Source organism: Bombina bombina, chromosome 4, assembly GCF_027579735.1.
Source record: "Bombina bombina isolate aBomBom1 chromosome 4, aBomBom1.pri, whole genome shotgun sequence".
Lineage (NCBI taxonomy): Eukaryota > Metazoa > Chordata > Amphibia > Anura > Bombinatoridae > Bombina > Bombina bombina.
The window spans coordinates 435,191,267-435,211,561 of NC_069502.1; the positions used below are offsets into that span (position 1 = coordinate 435,191,267).

At 40.6% G+C, this 20,295-nt stretch overlaps 1 protein-coding gene across 4 annotated transcripts in view; it reads left to right on the plus strand.

Moving 5' to 3' along the window:
• The window catches only part of LOC128656390 (choline-phosphate cytidylyltransferase A), a 125,630-nt gene that overhangs the window by 28,078 nt on the left and 77,257 nt on the right, over positions 1 to 20,295 (plus strand). For 3 of the 4 annotated variants that reach the window (XM_053710264.1, XM_053710266.1, XM_053710265.1), the window contains exon 3: positions 9,841 to 10,004. In XM_053710264.1, coding sequence (XP_053566239.1) covers positions 9,888 to 10,004 — 117 coding nt within the window. In that variant the 5' untranslated portion in view covers positions 9,841 to 9,887. Of the gene's footprint in view, positions 1 to 9,732; positions 9,754 to 9,840; positions 10,005 to 20,295 lie in introns of those variants that run through there. The other variant, XM_053710267.1, reaches the window with a different exon arrangement.

The following is a 20,295-nucleotide window of genomic DNA, read 5'->3' on the forward strand; positions in this document are numbered from 1 at the left end:
TTATAAATTGAAGAAAAGCAAAGTGCAATGTAATTTGTAAAAGATGCACATACATGTACAAAGTATAAGACTGATTTGTTAAAGTTACACAGAAACTGTGAAGCCATAATCAGAATTTGTAAAATCCCAATCCTAAATACACTGCTGTGTACAAAATAAAATACATATTTGAAAGTGCAACGTTTAAATGTGATAAAAGTTAATCTGAAGTGTAAAGTGATATAAAATTCAAAGCACAAAGTGTAAATGCAGCAGAACTGTCATGTTATACAGTGCTATATTGCACTGAGGTTGTCTCTCTTTCACATACAGAAATGCAGGGAACTCCCAATGGAGAAGTATAGCAAAATCTGCCTTTAAAAATGTAACTAGGGATCTTGCAGTTGTGGAGGATCATTTTTAGATAATTGAACCTGAGCAGATTTTGTTTTGTAGCCCCCTGACTTACATGTATCATTGCTTTGTCTTTCTTCTGTTATGTGTGATCAGTCCACGGGTCATCATTACTTCTGGGATATAACTCCTCCCCAACAGGAAATGCAAGAGGATTCACCCAGCAGAGCTGCACATAGCTCCTCCCCTCTACGTCAGTCCCAGTCATTCTCTTGCACCCAACGACTAGATAGGATGTGTGAGAGGACTATGGTGATTATACTTAGTTTTTATGACTTCAATCAAAAGTTTGTTATTTTATAATAGCACCGGAGCGTGTTATTACTTCTCTGGCAGACTTTGAGGAAGAATCTACCAGAGTTTTTACTATGATTTTAACCGGAGTAGTTAAGATCATATTGCTGTTCTCGGCCATCTGAGGGAGGTAAAAGCTTCAGATCAGGGGACAGGGGCAGATGAATCTGCATTGAGGTATGTAGCAGTTTTTTATTTTCTGAATGGAATTGATGAGAAAATCCTGCTATACCGTTATAATGACATGTATGTATACACTTCAGTATTCTGGGAATGGTACTTCACCGGAACTACTCTGTTAAAGGTCACTAATCTTTTTAATAAGTATTATATCATGTTAAACGTTTTTGCTGGAATGTAGAATCGTTTACATTGCTGAGGTACTGAGTAAATAAATGTTTGGGCTTTATTTTCCACTTGGCAGTAGTTTGTTTTGAATTGTGACAGTTTCGTTTCTCTTCACTGCTGTGTGTGAGAGGGAGGGGCCGTTTTTGGCGCTCTTTGCTACGCATCAACAATTTCCAGTCAGCTATTATTATTTTTCCTGCATGATCCGGTTCATCTCTGACAGATCTCAGGGGTCTTCAAACTTCTTGAAGGGAGGTACATTCTCTCAGCAGAGCTGTGAGAATTTTTTATATTGACTGTGGATAAAGACGTTACTCAATAATTTTTATGTCAAATTAGTTATGTTATCTTACTAATGGGAACAAAACCTTTGCTAAAAGTTGTGTTGTTTTAAAGTTGATGCTATAACTGTTTCTCAGTTCTTTATCTCAACTGTCATTTAATCGTTTAAGTACCTCTTTGAGGCACAGTACGTTTTTGCTAAAAAAGATTATAACCAGGTTGCAAGTTATTGCTAGTGTGTTAAACATGTCTGACTCAGAAGATATCTGTGTCATTTGTTCCAATGCCAAGGTGGAGCCCAATAGAAATTTATGTACTAACTGTATTGATGCTACTTTAAATAAAAGTCAATCTGTACAATGTGAACAAATTTCACCAATCTGCGAGGGGAGAGTTATGCCGACTAACTCGCCTCACGCGGCAGTACCTGCATCTCCCGCCCGGGAGGTGCGTGATATTATGGCGCCTAGTACATCTGGGCGGCCATTACAGATAACATTACAAGATATGGCTACTGTTATGACTGAAGTTTTGTCTAAATTACCAGAACTAAGAGGCAAGCGTGATCACTCTGGGGTGAGAACAGAGTGCGCTGACAATACTAGGGCCATGTCTGATACTGCGTCACAGCTTGCAGAGCATGAGGACGGAGAGCTTCATTCTGTGGGTGACGGTTCTGATCCAAACAGATTGGATTCAGATATTTCAAATTTTAAATTTAAATTGGAGAACCTCCGTGTATTACTAGGGGAGGTCTTAGCAGCTCTCAATGATTGTAACACCGTTGCAATACCAGAGAAACTATGTAGGTTGGATAAATACTTTGCGGTACCGGCGAGTACTGACGTTTTTCCTATACCTAAGAGATTAACTGAAATTGTTACTAAGGAGTGGGATAGACCCGGTGTGCCGTTCTCACCCCCTCCAATATTTAGAAAGATGTTTCCAATAGACGCCACCACTCGGGACTTATGGCAAACGGTCCCTAAGGTGGAGGGAGCAGTTTCTACTCTAGCTAAGCGTACCACTATCCCGGTGGAGGATAGCTGTGCCTTTTCAGATCCAATGGATAAAAAATTAGAGGGTTACCTTAAGAAAATGTTTGTTCAACAAGGTTTTATTTTGCAACCCCTTGCATGTATCGCGCCGATTACGGCTGCGGCAGCATTTTGGATTGAGTCTCTGGAAGAGAACCTTAGTTCATCTACGCTAGACGACATTATGGACAGGCTTAGAGTCCTTAAACTAGCTAATTCATTCATTTCGGAGGCCGTAGTACATTTAACCAAACTTACGGCTAAGAACTCAGGATTCGCCATACAGGCACGTAGGGCACTGTGGCTAAAATCCTGGTCAGCTGATGTTACTTCTAAGTCCAAATTACTTAATATACCTTTCAAGGGGCAGTCCTTATTTGGGCCCGGTTTGAAAGAAATTATCGCTGACATTACAGGAGGTAAGGGCCACGCCTTACCTCAAGACAAAGCCAAAGCTAAGGCTAGACAGTCTAATTTTCGTCCCTTTCGGAATTTCAAAACAGGAGCAGCATCAACCTCCACTGCACCAAAACAGGAAGGAGCTGTTGCTCGTTACAGGCAAGGCTGGAAGCCCAACCAGTCCTGGAACAAGGGCAAACAGGCCAGGAAACCTGCTGCTGCCCCAAAGACAGCATGAACCGAGAGCCCCCGATCCGGGACCGGATCTAGTGGGGGGCAGACTTTCTCTCTTCGCCCAGGCCTGGGCAAGAGATGTTCAGGATCCCTGGGCGCTAGAGATCATATCTCAGGGATACCTTCTAGACTTCAAATTATCTCCCCCAAGAGGGAGATTTCATCTGTCAAGATTGTCAACAAACCAGATAAAGAAAGAAGCGTTTCTACGCTGTGTACAAGATCTGTTATTAATGGGAGTGATCCATCCGGTTCCGCGGTCGGAACAAGGACAAGGGTTCTACTCAAACCTGTTTGTGGTTCCCAAAAAAGAGGGAATTTTCAGACCAATCTTAGATTTAAAGATTCTAAACAAATTCCTAAGAGTTCCATCGTTCAAAATGGAAACTATTCGGACAATCTTGCCCATGATCCAAAAGGGTCAGTACATGACCACAGTGGATTTAAAAGATGCTTACCTTCACATACCGATCCACAAAGATCATCACCGGTATCTACGGTTTGCCTTCCTAGACAGGCACTACCAGTTTGTAGCTCTTCCATTCGGATTGGCTACGGCCCCAAGAATTTTCACAAAGATTCTAGGTGCCCTCCTGGCGGTACTAAGACCGCGAGGGATTTCGGTAGCTCCGTACCTAGACGACATTCTAATACAAGCTTCAAGCTTTCAAACTGCCAAGTCTCATACAGAGTTAGTTCTGGCATTTCTAAGGTCGCATGGATGGAAAGTGAACGAAAAGAAGAGTTCTCTTTTTCCTCTCACAAGAGTTCCATTCTTGGGGACTCTTATAGATTCTGTAGAAATGAAGATTTACCTGACAGAGGACAGGTTAACAAAGCTTCAAGATGCATGCCGTGTCCTTCATTCCATTCAACACCCGTCAGTAGCTCAATGCATGGAGGTGATCGGCTTAATGGTAGCGGCAATGGACATAGTACCTTTTGCACGCCTACACCTCAGACCGCTGCAATTATGCATGCTAAGTCAGTGGAATGGGGATTACTCAGATTTGTCCCCTACTCTGAATCTGAATCAAGAGACCAGAAATTCTCTTCTATGGTGGCTTCATCGGCCACACCTGTCCAGGGGGATGCCATTCAGCAGGCCAGACTGGACAATTGTAACAACAGACGCCAGCCTACTAGGTTGGGGCGCTGTCTGGAATTCTCTGAAGGCTCAGGGATTATGGAATCAGGAGGAGAGTCTCCTTCCAATAAACATTCTGGAATTGAGAGCAGTTCTCAATGCCCTTCTGGCTTGGCCCCAATTAACAACTCGGGGGTTCATCAGGTTTCAGTCGGACAATATCACGACTGTAGCTTACATCAACCATCAGGGAGGGACAAAAAGCTCCCTAGCAATGATGGAAGTATCAAAGATAATTCGATGGGCAGAGTCTCACTCTTGCCACCTGTCAGCAATCCACATCCCGGGAGTGGAGAACTGGGAGGCGGATTTCTTGAGTCGCCAGACTTTTCATCCGGGGGAGTGGGAACTTCATCCGGAGGTGTTTGCCCAAATACTTCGACGTTGGGGCAAACCACAGATAGATCTCATGGCGTCTCGCCAGAACGCCAAGCTTCCTCACTACGGGTCCAGATCCAGGGATCCGGGAGCGGTTCTGATAGATGCTTTGACAGCACCTTGGAACTTCGGGATGGCTTATGTGTTTCCACCCTTCCCGCTGCTTCCTCGATTGATTGCCAAAATCAAACAGGAGAGAGCATCAGTGATTCTAATAGCACCTGCATGGCCACGCAGGACTTGGTATGCAGATCTAGTGGACATGTCATCCTGTCCGCCTTGGTCTCTACCTCTAAGACAGGACCTTCTGATACAGGGTCCGTTCAAACATCAAAATCTAACTTCTCTGAAGCTGACTGCTTGGAAATTGAACGCTTGATTTTATCAAAACGTGGTTTTTCTGAGTCGGTTATTGATACCCTGATACAGGCTAGGAAGCCTGTTACCAGAAAGATTTACCATAAAATATGGCGTAAATACCTATACTGGTGTGAATCCAAACGTTACTCCTGGAGTAAGGTTAGGATCTCTAGGATCTTGTCCTTTCTACAAGAAGGCTTAGAAAAGGGTTTATCGGCTAGTTCATTAAAGGGACAGATTTCAGCTCTGTCCATCTTGTTACACAGGCGTCTGTCAGAAAATCCAGACGTCCAGGCCTTTTGTCAGGCTTTAGCTAGGATCAAGCCTGTGTTTAAAGCTGTTGCTCCACCATGGAGTTTAAACTTAGTTCTTAACGTTTTACAGGGTGTTCCGTTTGAACTCCTTCATTCCATTGATATGAAATTGTTATCTTGGAAAGTTCTGTTTTTAATGGCTATTTCCTCGGCTCGAAGAGTCTCTGAGTTATCAGCATTACATTGTGATTCTCCTTATCTGATTTTTCACTCAGACAAGGTAGTTCTGCGTACTAAACCTGGGTTCTTACCTAAGGTAGTTACTAACAGGAATATCAATCAAGAGATTGTTGTTCCATCCTTGTGTCCAAATCCTTCTTCAAAGAAGGAACGTCTTCTACACAATCTGGATGTAGTTCGTGCCCTCAAGTTCTACTTGCAGGCAACTAAAGATTTTCGTCAAACTTCTTCCCTGTTTGTCGTTTATTCTGGACAGAGGAGAGGTCAAAAAGCTTCTGCTACCTCTCTTTTTGGCTTCGTAGCATAATACGGTTAGCCTATGAGACTGCTGGACAGCAGCCTCCTGAAAGAATTACAGCCCACTCCACTAGAGCTGTGGCTTCCACTTGGGCCTTTAAGAATGAGGCCTCTGTTGAACAGATTTGCAAGGCTGCAACTTGGTCTTTGCTTCATACTTTTTCCAAATTTTACAAATTTGATACTTTTGCTTCTTCGGAGGCTATTTTTGGGAGAAAGGTTCTTCAGGCAGTGGTTCCTTCTGTATAATGAGCCTGCCTATCCCTCCCGTCATCCGTGTACTTTTGCTTTGGTATTGGTATCCCAGAAGTAATGATGACCCGTGGACTGATCACACATAACAGAAGAAAACATAATTTATGCTTACCTGATAAATTCCTTTCTTCTGTTGTGTGATCAGTCCACGGCCCGCCCTGTTTTTAAGGCAGGTAAATATTTTTTAAAATTATACTCCAGTCACCACTTCACCCTTGGTTACTCCTTTCTCGTTGATTCTTGGTCGAATGACTGGGACTGACGTAGAGGGGAGGAGCTATGTGCAGCTCTGCTGGGTGAATCCTCTTGCATTTCCTGTTGGGGAGGAGTTATATCCCAGAAGTAATGATGACCCGTGGACTGATCACACAACAGAAGAAAGGAATTTATCAGGTAAGCATAAATTATGTTTTTACATTTATTACTAGCAATCAGTTGGTTAAATCACTTCTGCAAGTGTGGTGAGCAGCAATGATTTAATCTATACATTTTTGCCTTTGAAATTAATTGTAGTGAGTTGCTCTTTTAATTACCCTGTGCTCTGTGTAGCCACTGGGTTAAATCACTGTTTTTTTCTGTATATAAAAAAATTATAAAATCATCATGTAGCCCCCCCAATAATTGCTAGCTCCTGGCTTTTGAACACATTTGTTAATCTCTGGGTTATAGTAGATTGTTTAGAGGAGCACCAAAGTCTAGAATATAGTGTGTCTAAACAGTTTGTCGTAAGCAGTTTGTGTTCTTTAGAACTACTATTCTTGGCCTATGTTGATAAGAAATCGGAATGGTTTCTGGAGCTTATGAATGGTATATGCGTGAGTTTGGGTTTTTTTCCGCTCCTCTTCTTTCTCTCACCCCTCCACCATGCTTCCCTCCCACCTAACTCTTGGCGAAGTTATGCTCTCAGGTTTTACTTTTATTTTAGTTTTGCAAAATGAATATACATAAACTTAATTTTTTATCCTGGAACGTGGGGGGGATAACATCACCTATCAAAAAAAGTCAATAATAAAATATCTAAATTCCCTTAACCCACAAGAGCAAGAGATGCACTTAAAACCTGAGGAAGCATTAAAATTAAAATCTAAATGGGTGGGAAACATAATAAGTTCACCATACTGTGGGCGGAAAAGGGGAGTAGCGATCTTAATTAATAAGAGCTTGTAGTGCGATATCCTCTCCCAAGATATAGATCAGAACGGGAGATATCTTATTTTAGAGGTATTAATCCATGAAGTAAAAATTGTACTATGCAATATATATGGTCCTAATAAACCAGATAGATTATTTTGGGATAATTTGAAGTCTAAACTGATGTATTTGAGTAACCAGAAAATTGTAATGGGTGGAGACTTCAATATAGCGCCAAGGCCCCCGACTGGATAGGTTCAAATGCACAAATAAATGCGAACAAGGGAAAAATAGGATTCTTTCTAATTTTAGGACGGATTTAAGGCTAACAGATGTATGGCTAGGGCAGATATTAAGGATATCGTCATTACAGACCACGAGGTTATTTCATTGTTGATAAAGATTGGACCAGATTCTGGCCCTAATTTTTCTAGGCTGTCTTTTTTCTCCTATTTAATAAATAACCTACAGTTTACCAATTGGTTGATAAATAAATGAAACGAGTATAAGTATAATAACGATGCATATGTGGTCAAACCTGAAATTTTCTGGGAAGCATTTAAGGCCTTTATTAGGGGAGAAATAAGAGCATATTTATGTAAATGGATAAGGAAAAGCAAGGCCAGAGAAACTCAGCTAACGAACCAAGTCAGAAATGCCTATGAGTTTTATATAAAAAATCGTGTTAAATTAGCTTGGAACAAATACTCTAATAAATAAATCCCTTTCCTTTTTTTTTTTCAAACATAAGACTCTACAAGAAGATTTAAAATCAAGAGCAAAATACCGCGGGAACTATGGAAGATCGGCCAGATATCTCTCAACCCTGATTAAAAATCGACAAAGCAGTAATAGAATCCATAAAATCAGACTATTAGGACATATAATAGAGCAGATCTAGCTATCTGCCTGTTACTATTACTATCAGTCATTTATAAAGGACCAATATATTATGCAGTGCTATGATATTGAGTATTAAATTGCAGAGTACAATAATTAAGGCATTTGCATGAATTGTAAAGGGCCCTGCCCATAAATCACTGTTATGACCCATTCTGTTTGTTTTGACATATTAAAGTAAAAAGCTAATATATATTTTTTTTTATACCTCATATAGAAATATTTTTTGAGGATTATTCATATTATTAATGGAATGTAGAACCTATATTCTATTTGACATTACATAACTATGTTTCAGTTGAACTGTTTAATGTACAGCATATCATAATCTAATTTAGATTAACCACGTAAACACAATTGTGGTTAACTGTTTTTATGTAAGAGGAAGCTTGCTAATCTGATAAACATATTCAAGCCGTTTTTCCGACTTTAGGTACAATGCAAGTTTCCTCACTTCTCTTTGAAAGGACTAGCAGAAATTCTAGTTTGCACACTTCTTAAGGTGGCAAAAATCTTATTAAGATATCTCCAATATATCTGTAGTTCAAAGACATGGTACAGGATATGTGGCCGGAAATGTGGTTGAGATAAAGCAACCTGTTGTTGTCTCTGCTATATACCCTCCTTTTTACCACACTTGATATTACTGCCAACCACATTCCAAACCAAACCTCTGTATAAACAGTTAAATAATTATTAGACAGTTAAATAGGCTGTCACTAGTAAATACCACATATCTATACAGCTCTTAGATCCACTAGTTAAAGAAAGGAGATATTAGATGACACTGTACTGTACTGTGTGTTGTAGGTTTTTAACAATGGCATGATACACTGTATGCTGCCAGTGAATTGAGAGCTAGAATTTGTATCCCTAGTAATGAAACAACTTTGCATACTCAGTATATGGTCATGTATCCATACCTAGAAGATGCAGGTCCAGCCATGACAATGAAAGAGATGTTTATTTGTACCGCACCACTAATTCATGGCTTTATCTTTTTGTAAATTGGATAACCCACAAGCTGATTTAACTACAGTTTGCAAAGATTTTACTCTTTGCTTTCCATTGATTCCAGTTCTAAGAAATCAAGAATAATTCTCACCCCTGAAACCTACATATGTATGCAAGGTAAAATTATCATGAAAACTATAACTTTTACTAGAAGCATTTTTTTATCACTAGTATGCTGGGAAAAGTAATTTACTTGCACCCAATTTTGAGTTTTATGTCACTTTTAAATTTCTGTTTGTGCTAAAAAAAGTCAGCAGTTTTATGAATTATATCCAGGAAATACAATTGTTACAGCAAAAACTCTGAAGTTAAGGGATTGCATGCTAATGCTATTTTAATGGGGTTTTACTGAAAAACATTTTATTATATTCAAGTGCTTAAAATAGACCATTTGTCTTCACTATGAAAAAGACAAATGAGGAAGTAGTTTAAGATTTTGTATCTTATTAGTGATTACATGATTGTTCCAGATGATAAAATCACAGAATATCAGACCCCCAACACACAAACACACAGTTTAATTCTTGTTAACGTAAAACCCCTGACTTCTGTTCACACAAATATGAAAGTAGATCCTCACTTCAAACTGTTCTGACTGCAACACCCTGGGTACATAGCAGAGAAGTGACAGATGGCCACTGTCCTTTCGAGCCTGCTATATTTATATGCCCAGGTGTTTGTGAAATTGATACTTGATATGTTTCTCATAAGCCGTCTTGTGTTTTTGCCACATTAACACATGTAAAAACATGCTGAAGAGGCACAGAATCAGTCAGCTTCTGTGTAAAAGGTCCTATATATCCTTTGTATGATCTTGTATTTATATAATGAGCAGACAAACATTTTACATCTGTAAATGCAATATTATTTTATTTAGTTACTCCCAGGTCTTGCCCACATACAGTCTACTAACACACTGAGGAGATGGAGGTTCAAAATGTGCCGAAACTCAACTCCCGTAAGAGAAGGAAAGATGTTACAGGACCCAATGGAACAACAGACGAAGGCATGGTGCCTATTAAGGTTCCTCGTCACACAATTGTGAGTATTAAGGGGTCTAGGGATCTATGAGAATCGTTATTGGTGAAAAGGTACTAATGTATTGTTCCTTGCAGGTATAATAGGAGGGATAAAGTCCAACATAAGCACTATTATAAAAGTGTAATTGATCAGAATATATCCACTTTTATTTTATTTTGATTGATAGTACTGGTTGTCAGACCATGTAATTACACCACAATAGTCAACAAAGTACCCTATTAGTTCTATATTAAAATGTTATCCTGTACATATGACTGTGCTTTTGTATTTGTAACTGTCACAAAATGTACATTATTCCTGAAGAAGACTGATACCTAAACATACCTGTGTTTTACTAAAGATGACATGGTTTCAGATTGAGACATATTCTTCTCCCTTTGGCACTCTCCTTTGATTTATAAAATTAAAAAAAAAATCATTCTGCACTTACGCATGCTACTAGTATAGAAACATAAGAAATACGTGTTCAAGAGCAGAATAATCTTCAGTTTGTGGTGATTTTTGTTTTGTTTTCACTCATATATTTTTCTCCAACATAGGTGTGTCCGGTCCACGGCGTCATCCTTACTTGTGGGATATTCTCCTCCCCAACAGGAAATGGCAAAGAGCCCAGCAAAGCTGGTCACATGATCCCTCCTAGGCTCCGCCTACCCCAGTCATTCTCTTTGCCGTTGTACAGGCAACATCTCCACGGAGATGGCTTAGAGTTTTTTAGTGTTTAACTGTAGTTTTTATTATTCAATCAAGAGTTTGTTATTTTTAAATAGTGCTGGTATGTACTATTTACTCAGAAACAGAAAAGAGATGAAGATTTCTGTTTGTATGAGGAAAATGATTTTAGCAACCGTAACTAAAATCCATGGCTGTTCCACACAGGACTGTTGAGAGCTACTAACTTCAGTTGGGGGAACAGTATGCAGTCTCTTGCTGCTTGAGGTATGACACATTCTAACAAGACGATGTAATGCTGGAAGCTGTCATTTTCCCTATGGGATCCGGTAAGCCATGTTTATTACGATCATAAATAAGGGCTTCACAAGGGCTTATTAAGACTGTAGACTTTTCTGGGCTAAATCGATTCATTATTAACACATATTTAGCCTTGAGGAATCATTTTATCTGGGTATTTTGATATAAGAATAATCGGCAGGCACTGTATTAGGCACCTTATTCCTTAGGGGCTTTCCCAAAGCATAAGCAGAGCCTCATTTTCGCGCCGGTGTGGCGCACTTGTTTTTGAGGCATGGCATGCAGTCGCATGTGTGTGGAGCTCTGATACTTAGAAAAGACTTTCTGAAGGCGTCATTTGGTATCGTATTCCCCTTTGGGCTTGGTGGGGTCTCAGCAAAGCAGATACCAGGGACTGTAAAGGGGTTAAAGTTTAAAACGGCTCCGGTTCCGTTATTTTAAGGGTTAAAGCTTCCAAATTTGGTGTGCAATACTTTTAAGGCTTTAAGACACTGTGGTGAAAATTTGGTGAATTTTGTACAATTCCTTCATGTTTTTTCGCAATTGCAGTAATAAAGTGTGTTCAGTTTAAAATTTAAAGTGACAGTAACGGTTTTATTTTAAAACGTTTTTTGTACTTTTGTTATCAAGTTTATGCCTGTTTAACATGTCTGAACTACCAGATAGACTGTGTTCTGAATGTGGGGAAGCCAGAATTCCTATTCATTTAAATAAATGTGATTTATGTGATAATGACAATGATGCCCAAGATGATTCCTCAAGTGAGGGGAGTAAGCATGGTACTGCATCATTCCCTCCTTCGTCTACACGAGTCTTGCCCACTCAGGAGGCCCCTAGTACATCTAGCGCGCCAATACTCCTTACTATGCAACAATTAACGGCTGTAATGGATAATTCTGTCAAAAACATTTTAGCCCAAATGAACACTTGTCAGCGTAAGCGCGGCTGCTCTGTTTTAGATACTGAAGAGCATGGCAACGCTGATACTAATATCTCTGAAGGGCCCCTAACCCTGTCTGATGGGGCCAGGGAGGTTTTGTCTGAGGGAGAAATTACTGATTCAGGGAACATTTCTCAACAGGCTGAACCTGATGTGATTGCATTTAAATTTAAGTTGGAACATCTCCGCATTCTGCTTAAGGAGGTATTATCCACTCTGGATGATTGTGACAAGTTGGTCATCCCAGAGAAGCTATGTAAAATGGACAAGTTCCTAGAGGTGCCGGGGCTCCCAGAAGCTTTTCCTATACCCAAGCGGGTGGCGGACATTGTTAATAAAGAATGGGAAAGGCCCGGTATTCCTTTCGTCCCTCCCCCCATATTTAAAAAATTGTTTCCTTTGGTCGACCCCAGAAAGGACTTATGGCAGACAGTCCCCAAGGTCGAGGGAGCGGTTTCCACTTTAAACAAACGCACCACTATACCCATAGAGGATAGTTGTGCTTTCAAAGATCCTATGGATAAAAAATTAGAAGGTTTGCTTAAAAAGATGTTTGTTCAGCAGGGTTACCTTCTACAACCAATTGCATGCATTGTCCCTGTCGCTACAGCCGCATGTTTCTGGTTCGATGAGCTGATAAAGGCGGTCGATAGTGATTCTCCTCCTTATGAGGAGATTATGGACAGAATCAATGCTCTCAAATTGGCTAATTCTTTCACCCTAGACGCCACTTTGCAATTGGCTAGGTTAGCGGCTAAGAATTCTGGGTTTGCTATTGTGGCGCGCAGAGCGCTTTGGTTGAAATCTTGGTCGGCTGATGCGTCTTCCAAGAACAAGCTACTTAACATTCCTTTCAAGGGGAAAACGCTGTTTGGCCCTGACTTGAAAGAGATTATCTCTGATATCACTGGGGGTAAGGGCCACGCCCTTCCTCAGGATCGGCCTTTCAAGGCAAAAAATAAACCTAATTTTCGTCCCTTTCGTTGAAACGGACCAGCCCGAGGTGCTACGTCCTCTAAGCAAGAGGGTAATACTTCTCAAGCCAAGCCAGCTTGGAGACCAATGCAAGGCTGGAACAAGGGAAAGCAGGCCAAGAAACCTGCCACTGCTACCAAGACTGCATGAAATGTTGGCCCCCGATCCGGGACCGGATCTGGTGGGGGGCAGACTCTCTCTCTTCGCTCAGGCTTGGGCAAGAGATGTTCTGGATCCTTGGGCGCTAGAAATAGTCTCCCAAGGTTATCTTCTGGAATTCAAGGGACTTCCCCCAAGGGGGAGGTTCCACAGGTCTCAGTTGTCTTCAGACCACATAAAAAGACAGGCATTCTTACATTGTGTAGAAGACCTGTTAAAAATGGGAGTGATTCATCCTGTTCCATTAAGAGAACAAGGGATGGGGTTCTACTCCAATCTGTTCATAGTTCCCAAAAAAGAGGGAACGTTCAGACCAATCTTAGATCTCAAGATCTTAAACAAGTTTCTCAAGGTTCCATCGTTCAAGATGGAAACCATTCGAACTATTATTCCTTCCATCCAGGAAGGTCAATTCATGACCACGGTGGATTTAAAGGATGCGTATCTACATATTCCTATCCACAAGGAACATCATCGGTTCCTAAGGTTCGCATTCCTGGACAAGCATTACCAGTTTGTGGCGCTTCCTTTCGGATTAGCCACTGCTCCAAGGATTTTCACAAAGGTACTAGGGTCCCTTCTAGCTGTGCTAAGACCAAGGGGCATTGCTGTAGTACCTTACTTGGACGACATTCTGATTCAAGCGTCGTCCCTTCCTCAAGCAAAGGCTCACACGGACATTGTCCTGGCCTTTCTCAGATCTCACGGATGGAAAGTGAACGTGGAAAAGAGTTCTCTATCTCCGTCAACAAGGGTTCCCTTCTTGGGAACGATAATAGACTCCTTAGAAATGAGGATATTTCTGACAGAGGCCAGAAAATCAAAGCTTCTGGACTCTTGTCGGATACTTCATTCCGTTCCTCTTCCTTCCATAGCTCAGTGCATGGAAGTGATCGGGTTGATGGTAGCGGCTATGGACATAGTTCCTTTTGCGCGCATTCATCTAAGACCATTACAACTGTGCATGCTCAGTCAGTGGAATGGGGATTATACAGACTTGTCTCCGAAGATACAAGTAAATCAGAAGACCAGAGACTCACTCCGTTGGTGGCTGTCCCTGGACAACCTGTCACAAGGGATGACATTCCGCAGACCAGAGTGGGTCATTGTCACGACCGACGCCAGTCTGATGGGCTGGGGCGCGGTCTGGGGATCCCTGAAAGCTCAGGGTCTTTGGTCTCGGGAAGAATCTCTTCTACCGATCAATATTCTGGAACTGAGAGCGATATTCAATGCTCTCAAGGCTTGGCCTCAGCTAGCGAGGGCCAAGTTCATACGGTTTCAATCAGACAACATGACAACTGTTGCGTACATCAACCATCAGGGGGGAACAAGGAGTTCCCTAGCGATGGAAGAAGTGACCAAAATCATTCTATGGGCGGAGTCTCACTCCTGCCACCTGTCCGCTATCCACATCCCAGGAGTGGAAAATTGGGAAGCGGATTTTCTGAGTCGTCAGACATTGCATCCGGGGGAGTGGGAACTCCATCCGGAAATCTTTGCCCAAGTCACTCAGCTGTGGGGCATTCCAGACATGGATCTGATGGCCTCTCGTCAGAACTTCAAAGTTCCTTGCTACGGGTCCAGATCCAGGGATCCCAAGGCGGCTCTAGTGGATGCACTAGTGGCACCTTGGACCTTCAAACTAGCTTATGTGTTCCCGCCGTTCCCTCTCATCCCCAGGCTGGTAGCCAGGATCAATCAGGAGAGGGCGTCGGTGATCTTGATAGCTCCTGCGTGGCCACGCAGGACTTGGTATGCAGATCTGGTGAATATGTCATCGGCTCCACCTTGGAAGCTACCTTTGAGACGAGACCTTCTTGTTCGGGGTCCGTTCGAACATCCGAACCTGGTTTCACTCCAGCTGACTGCTTGGAGATTGAACGCTTGATCTTATCGAAGCGAGGGTTCTCAGATTCTGTTATCGATACTCTTGTTCAGGCCAGAAAGCCTGTAACTAGAAAGATTTACCACAAAATTTGGAAAAAATATATCTGTTGGTGTGAATCTAAAGGATTCCCTTGGGACAAGGTTAAGATTCCTAAGATTCTATCCTTCCTTCAAGAAGGATTGGAAAAAGGATTATCTGCAAGTTCCCTGAAGGGACAGATTTCTGCCTTGTCTGTGTTTCTTCACAAAAAGCTGGCAGCTGTGCCAGATGTTCAAGCCTTTGTTCAGGCTCTGGTTAGAATTAAGCCTGTTTACAAACCTTTGACTCCTCCTTGGAGTCTCAATTTAGTTCTTTCAGTTCTTCAGGGGGTTCCGTTTGAACCCTTACATTCCGTTGATATTAAGTTATTATCTTGGAAAGTTTTGTTTTTGGTTGCAATCTCTTCTGCCAGAAGAGTTTCAGAATTATCTGCTCTGCAGTGTTCTCCTCCTTATCTGGTGTTCCATGCAGATAAGGTGGTTTTACGTACTAAACCTGGTTTTCTTCCAAAAGTTGTTTCTAACAAAAACATTAACCAGGAGATTATCGTACCTTCTCTGTGTCCGAAACCAGTTTCAAAGAAGGAACGTTTGTTGCACAATTTGGATGTTGTTCGCGCTCTAAAATTCTATTTAGATGCTACAAAGGATTTTAGACAAACATCTTCCTTGTTTGTTGTTTATTCTGGTAAGAGGAGAGGTCAAAAAGCAACTTCTACCTCTCTCTCTTTTTGGATTAAAAGCATCATCAGATTGGCTTACGAGACTGCCGGACGGCAGCCTCCTGAAAGAATCACAGCTCATTCCACTAGGGCTGTGGCTTCCACATGGGCCTTCAAGAACGAGGCTTCTGTTGATCAGATATGTAGGGCAGCGACTTGGTCTTCACTGCACACTTTTACCAAATTTTACAAGTTTGATACTTTTGCTTCTTCTGAGGCTATTTTTGGGAGAAAGGTTTTGCAAGCCGTGGTGCCTTCCATTTAGGTGACCTGATTTGCTCCCTCCCTTCATCCGTGTCCTAAAGCTTTGGTATTGGTTCCCACAAGTAAGGATGACGCCGTGGACCGGACACACCTATGTTGGAGAAAACAGAATTTATGTTTACCTGATAAATTACTTTCTCCAACGGTGTGTCCGGTCCACGGCCCGCCCTGGTTTTTTTAATCAGGTCTGATGATTTATTTTCTTTAACTACAGTCACCACGGTACCATATGGTTTCTCCTATGCAAATATTCCTCCTTAACGTCGGTCGAATGACTGGGGTAGGCGGAGCCTAGGAGGGATCATGTGACCAGCTTTGCTGGGCTCTTTGCCATTTCCTGTTGGGGAGGAGAATATCCCACAAGTAAGGATGACGCCGTGGACCGGACACACCGTTGGAGAAAGTAATTTATCAGGTAAACATAAATTCTGTTTTTATCTAGTTGTAATATGCTAATTCATGCCTCAAGTCAATATGGCTTCAGAAAATGGGTACATTTCATTTTAGGTTCAGTCCTTTTTTTATATTTTATTTGTTTTAGAAAAGAATATACATAAGGTTACATTTAAATTAGAAAAAGTGACCATTTAAAGTGAATGTAAATTTTGATGCTAAAGTGCCCGGTTTTTAAAACTTTGATTAAAAACAGGGGCACTTTAATTCATCAAAATTTTCATTTCACTCCTGTTGTGAAAAAAAACTTACCTTTTAATCTTCACAGCAGCTCCAGCTTCCTCCACCCGTTTCAAAGCCTCTTCCTGGATCTAAAATGAGGCATCCGGCTCCCTCCAATCACAGCAGTGAATCAGACACTGAATCCCCCAGGGGGGAAGCTGTGATTGGAGGATGACCTATCAATCATTTCTGACATCAGAAATGGCTTGTGAGACCGGAGGAAGCTGGAGCTGCTGTGACGTTTAAAAGGTAAGTATTTTTGTCACAACAGGAGTGAAATGTAAATTTTGATGAATTAAAGTGCCCCTGTTTTTAATCAAAGTTTTAAAAAACGGGCACTTTCGCATCAAAATTTACATTCACTTTAAATGCCTCATGATCAATATTTATACTGAAAAGCTATTTTTGAAAATTAAATTTGTGCTAATTGAAAATTGAAATGATTTTCTGAACATAGTTTATCAGTTATGCTATTTTTATGATCTGGGTAATCATCATCAGTCAATCATCACTTGAAATCATGTTTCTTAGATGAAAAGTTAGGAATTCTTCTTGTTTGACAATTTAACTTCTTCACAACGTTAGGACGTTTCATGCTGTCCTAACAACGGTGGGCTTTAACGCAGAAGGACGGCATGGAATGTCCTACTTTTATAAGGCGTTCTGCAACCTCCCCCTTTTGACAAAATCAAGATGGTGGAGGGGGGCGTGTCAAGCCAATGGAGGGAGGCCTTTTTCCTTAAAGGGACATGAAACACTAATTTTTTCTTCCTGATTCAGAAAGTGAATACAATTTTAAAGTTTGCCATTTACTTATATTATCAAATATGTTTCATTCTCATGTTATTCTTTGTTGAAGAGATATCTAGATAGGTAGCATGCACATTTGGAGCACTGCATGACAGGAAATAGTGCTGCCATCTAGTGTGCATGCTGATGTATGATATTTTTACAAAACTGATGCCATATAGTGCTGCAAACACATGCACACTCTTGAACTTGCCCTCCTGCTTTTCAACAAAGGATAACAAGGAAACAAAGTACATTAGAAAGTTGTTTAAAACAATATGTTTTATCTGAATCATGAAAGTAATTTTGTGTGTCCCTTTAAAGGGTAGTGGAAGTCGTATTAAAGTTTTATGATAAAATAAAAAAAATACTTTCTATTTTACTTCTATTATCAAATGTACCTCTTTCTTTTAGTATCCTTTGTTAATACTTATTTCCTTTCCATGACAGGCTGCCTAGGTTGGTTTAGCGGTGTGCACATCTATTTAAAGCAATGTTATACATTTAGTGCCCAAGGCGTGTATTTCCTGAGGTTACCTAGCGGTGATCATTTTTGTTTATTTTTACAATAGAGAACTTGCTAATGTCAGCTATTTAACACTCTTGTTTCTTGTTAGAGCATTTATTTTATATGCCACGGTTCCATATGCACTCTTCAAATAGCCCTTACCAGCTGAAGTAAACCGAAATGGTCTGACTGCCCATTGACATGCTATTTCAAAGTTCTGGCTACCATATTTCTTTCATTTTCTTTACCTTAAACCATGCCCTGATTTAGTGACAGTTTCATAAGTGTACACAAAGTGCTACAACCATGACGTATTCCATGACACCTCAGTTGCTTCTAAATCTGGAGAACAGACACATCTTTAGAAGGTAGACAAGTGCAGAGTTTTAAACTGGGACTTGATCTTTTCTTTTCCACTGAATAATATGTTCAAGATGTTGTAGTTTCCTGGACTTGCAAACAGGCATGGCAAATGGTCATAGTCTTCTGTGATTAGGTACCTATAAACAGGCATGGCAAATGTTCATAGTCTTCTGTGATTAGGTACCTATAAACAGGCATGGCAAATGTTCATAGTATTCTGTGATTAGGTACCTATAAACAGGCATGGCAATGGTCATAGTATTCTGTGATTAGGTACCTATAAACAGGCATGGCAAATGGTCATAGTCTTCTGTGATTAGGTACCTATAAACAGGCATGGCAATGGTCATAGTATTCTGTGATTTAGGTACCTATCTCCTGTGTTGTGCTGTCAATGGCTGATATGTAATAATCATATTCTAGTCTGGAATAAGAGTTTATCTGGCAGATCAAAGCCAGCAGCCTTAGAACCGGTGTAATTACATCACATTGGAAAATCTACAGAACCAGTGTATGTGCTGATGGGTCAAAAAAAGAAAAATAAGAAGTTTCAAGTAAATAATGTGAAGAAATTATATTTATACACACAGGAAAATAAAAAAGCTGCAAGGTCTCCTCTGTCTTGTGAGGAAATACAGCAAGCAGTAGCAAAAAGAGGTTTTTAAGAGACATAAAAAAAAATTATTTCATGATTCACATAGAACATACAATTCCTTTGGTTGCTAAGCCATTTCCCACCTGTGTGCTAAGCTGGTTTTGAGACTTTTTGTTGCAGTTCACGTTTAAACACTTTTAGAAGTAAAGTTTGTGTGAATAAACTATACAAACTATTTATTGTTTTTTTTTTCAGCAGATTCAAAATATACCATTAGTATATGTGTATGTATCATCAGATTTAAAAAATACTGCATAAAATGTGAAAAAAGTGTATTTGTTTACTCCTGACTTAATAAATAAATAATAGTATGTCATTTTATTTTTCTAAGCTCTATCATCAAAATCTGTTGTGGATAAATATTTGTAGTAGGTAACCTGTCTGAAATAAGCAGAAATTAAGAACATTTCACTGTTTTCTTCATAAATGGAAAGAGTCCACAGCTGCATTCATTACTTTTGGGAAATAAGAACTTGGCCACCAGGAGGAGGCAAATACACCTCAGCCAAATGCTTAAATACTCCTCCCACTTCCCTCATCTCCCAGTCATTTTTTGCCTTTTGTCCCAGGAGGTTGGCAGAGAAATGTCAGAAGTTAGTTTTGTCTCTTATGGAGGGTAGTACTCTTCGACATTGGACGGGAGTTTTAAGTAATCCTATCAGTCTCTCAGTTAGAGCCTGGATGAAAGTTAGAGTCCGGAGATGCAGGGAGAGTCTTTCTGCAAAACCATCCCGACTCATATTAACAGCTCCACAAGCAATCAGCGTTGTCGAACTTCGCTTTGCTGCATGCCTTTTTCTCTCAAGTCCATGGCGGAGGCACTGCTACTATTCGTCACACTTGAAGGGCCGTGTTCCTGTTCCACGGCGTAGATTCCGGTAAGATCGTTTCATTTTACTTCATCAGAATGTATTGTAACTTATTAATATTTCCCGTAAGGAACTATCTTGCGGGACTTATTAAGTATATTTTTAGGGCCTCAGTGAGGCTCCATTGGTATCTTGGAATCGAGGGTTAATATCTCCCGAGGGGGATTATTGAACAGGTTTTTTTTAATCATGTTTGTTATGTGATTCAATCTGCTTATGTGTAGTGTTAACTGGGCTCTTGGCTTAGAACATAAAGACCTTTAGAAGTGACGCAACCTTATCGTTGGGCTTGCTTTTTTTGGACTGTACGGTCTTCCATTTCTGCATTCCTGATCGTGTGGTGACTGAAAAATTAGAGTCTGCTTGTGTCTGGTTCTAGGAGGTGGTGAGTGCCCCAGCCATTGGGGGTGTCAGGTGCCGTTTAAGTTTTTTCTTAGTCCATATTAGTATATTCTCTATCTAGTTATGTAGGAT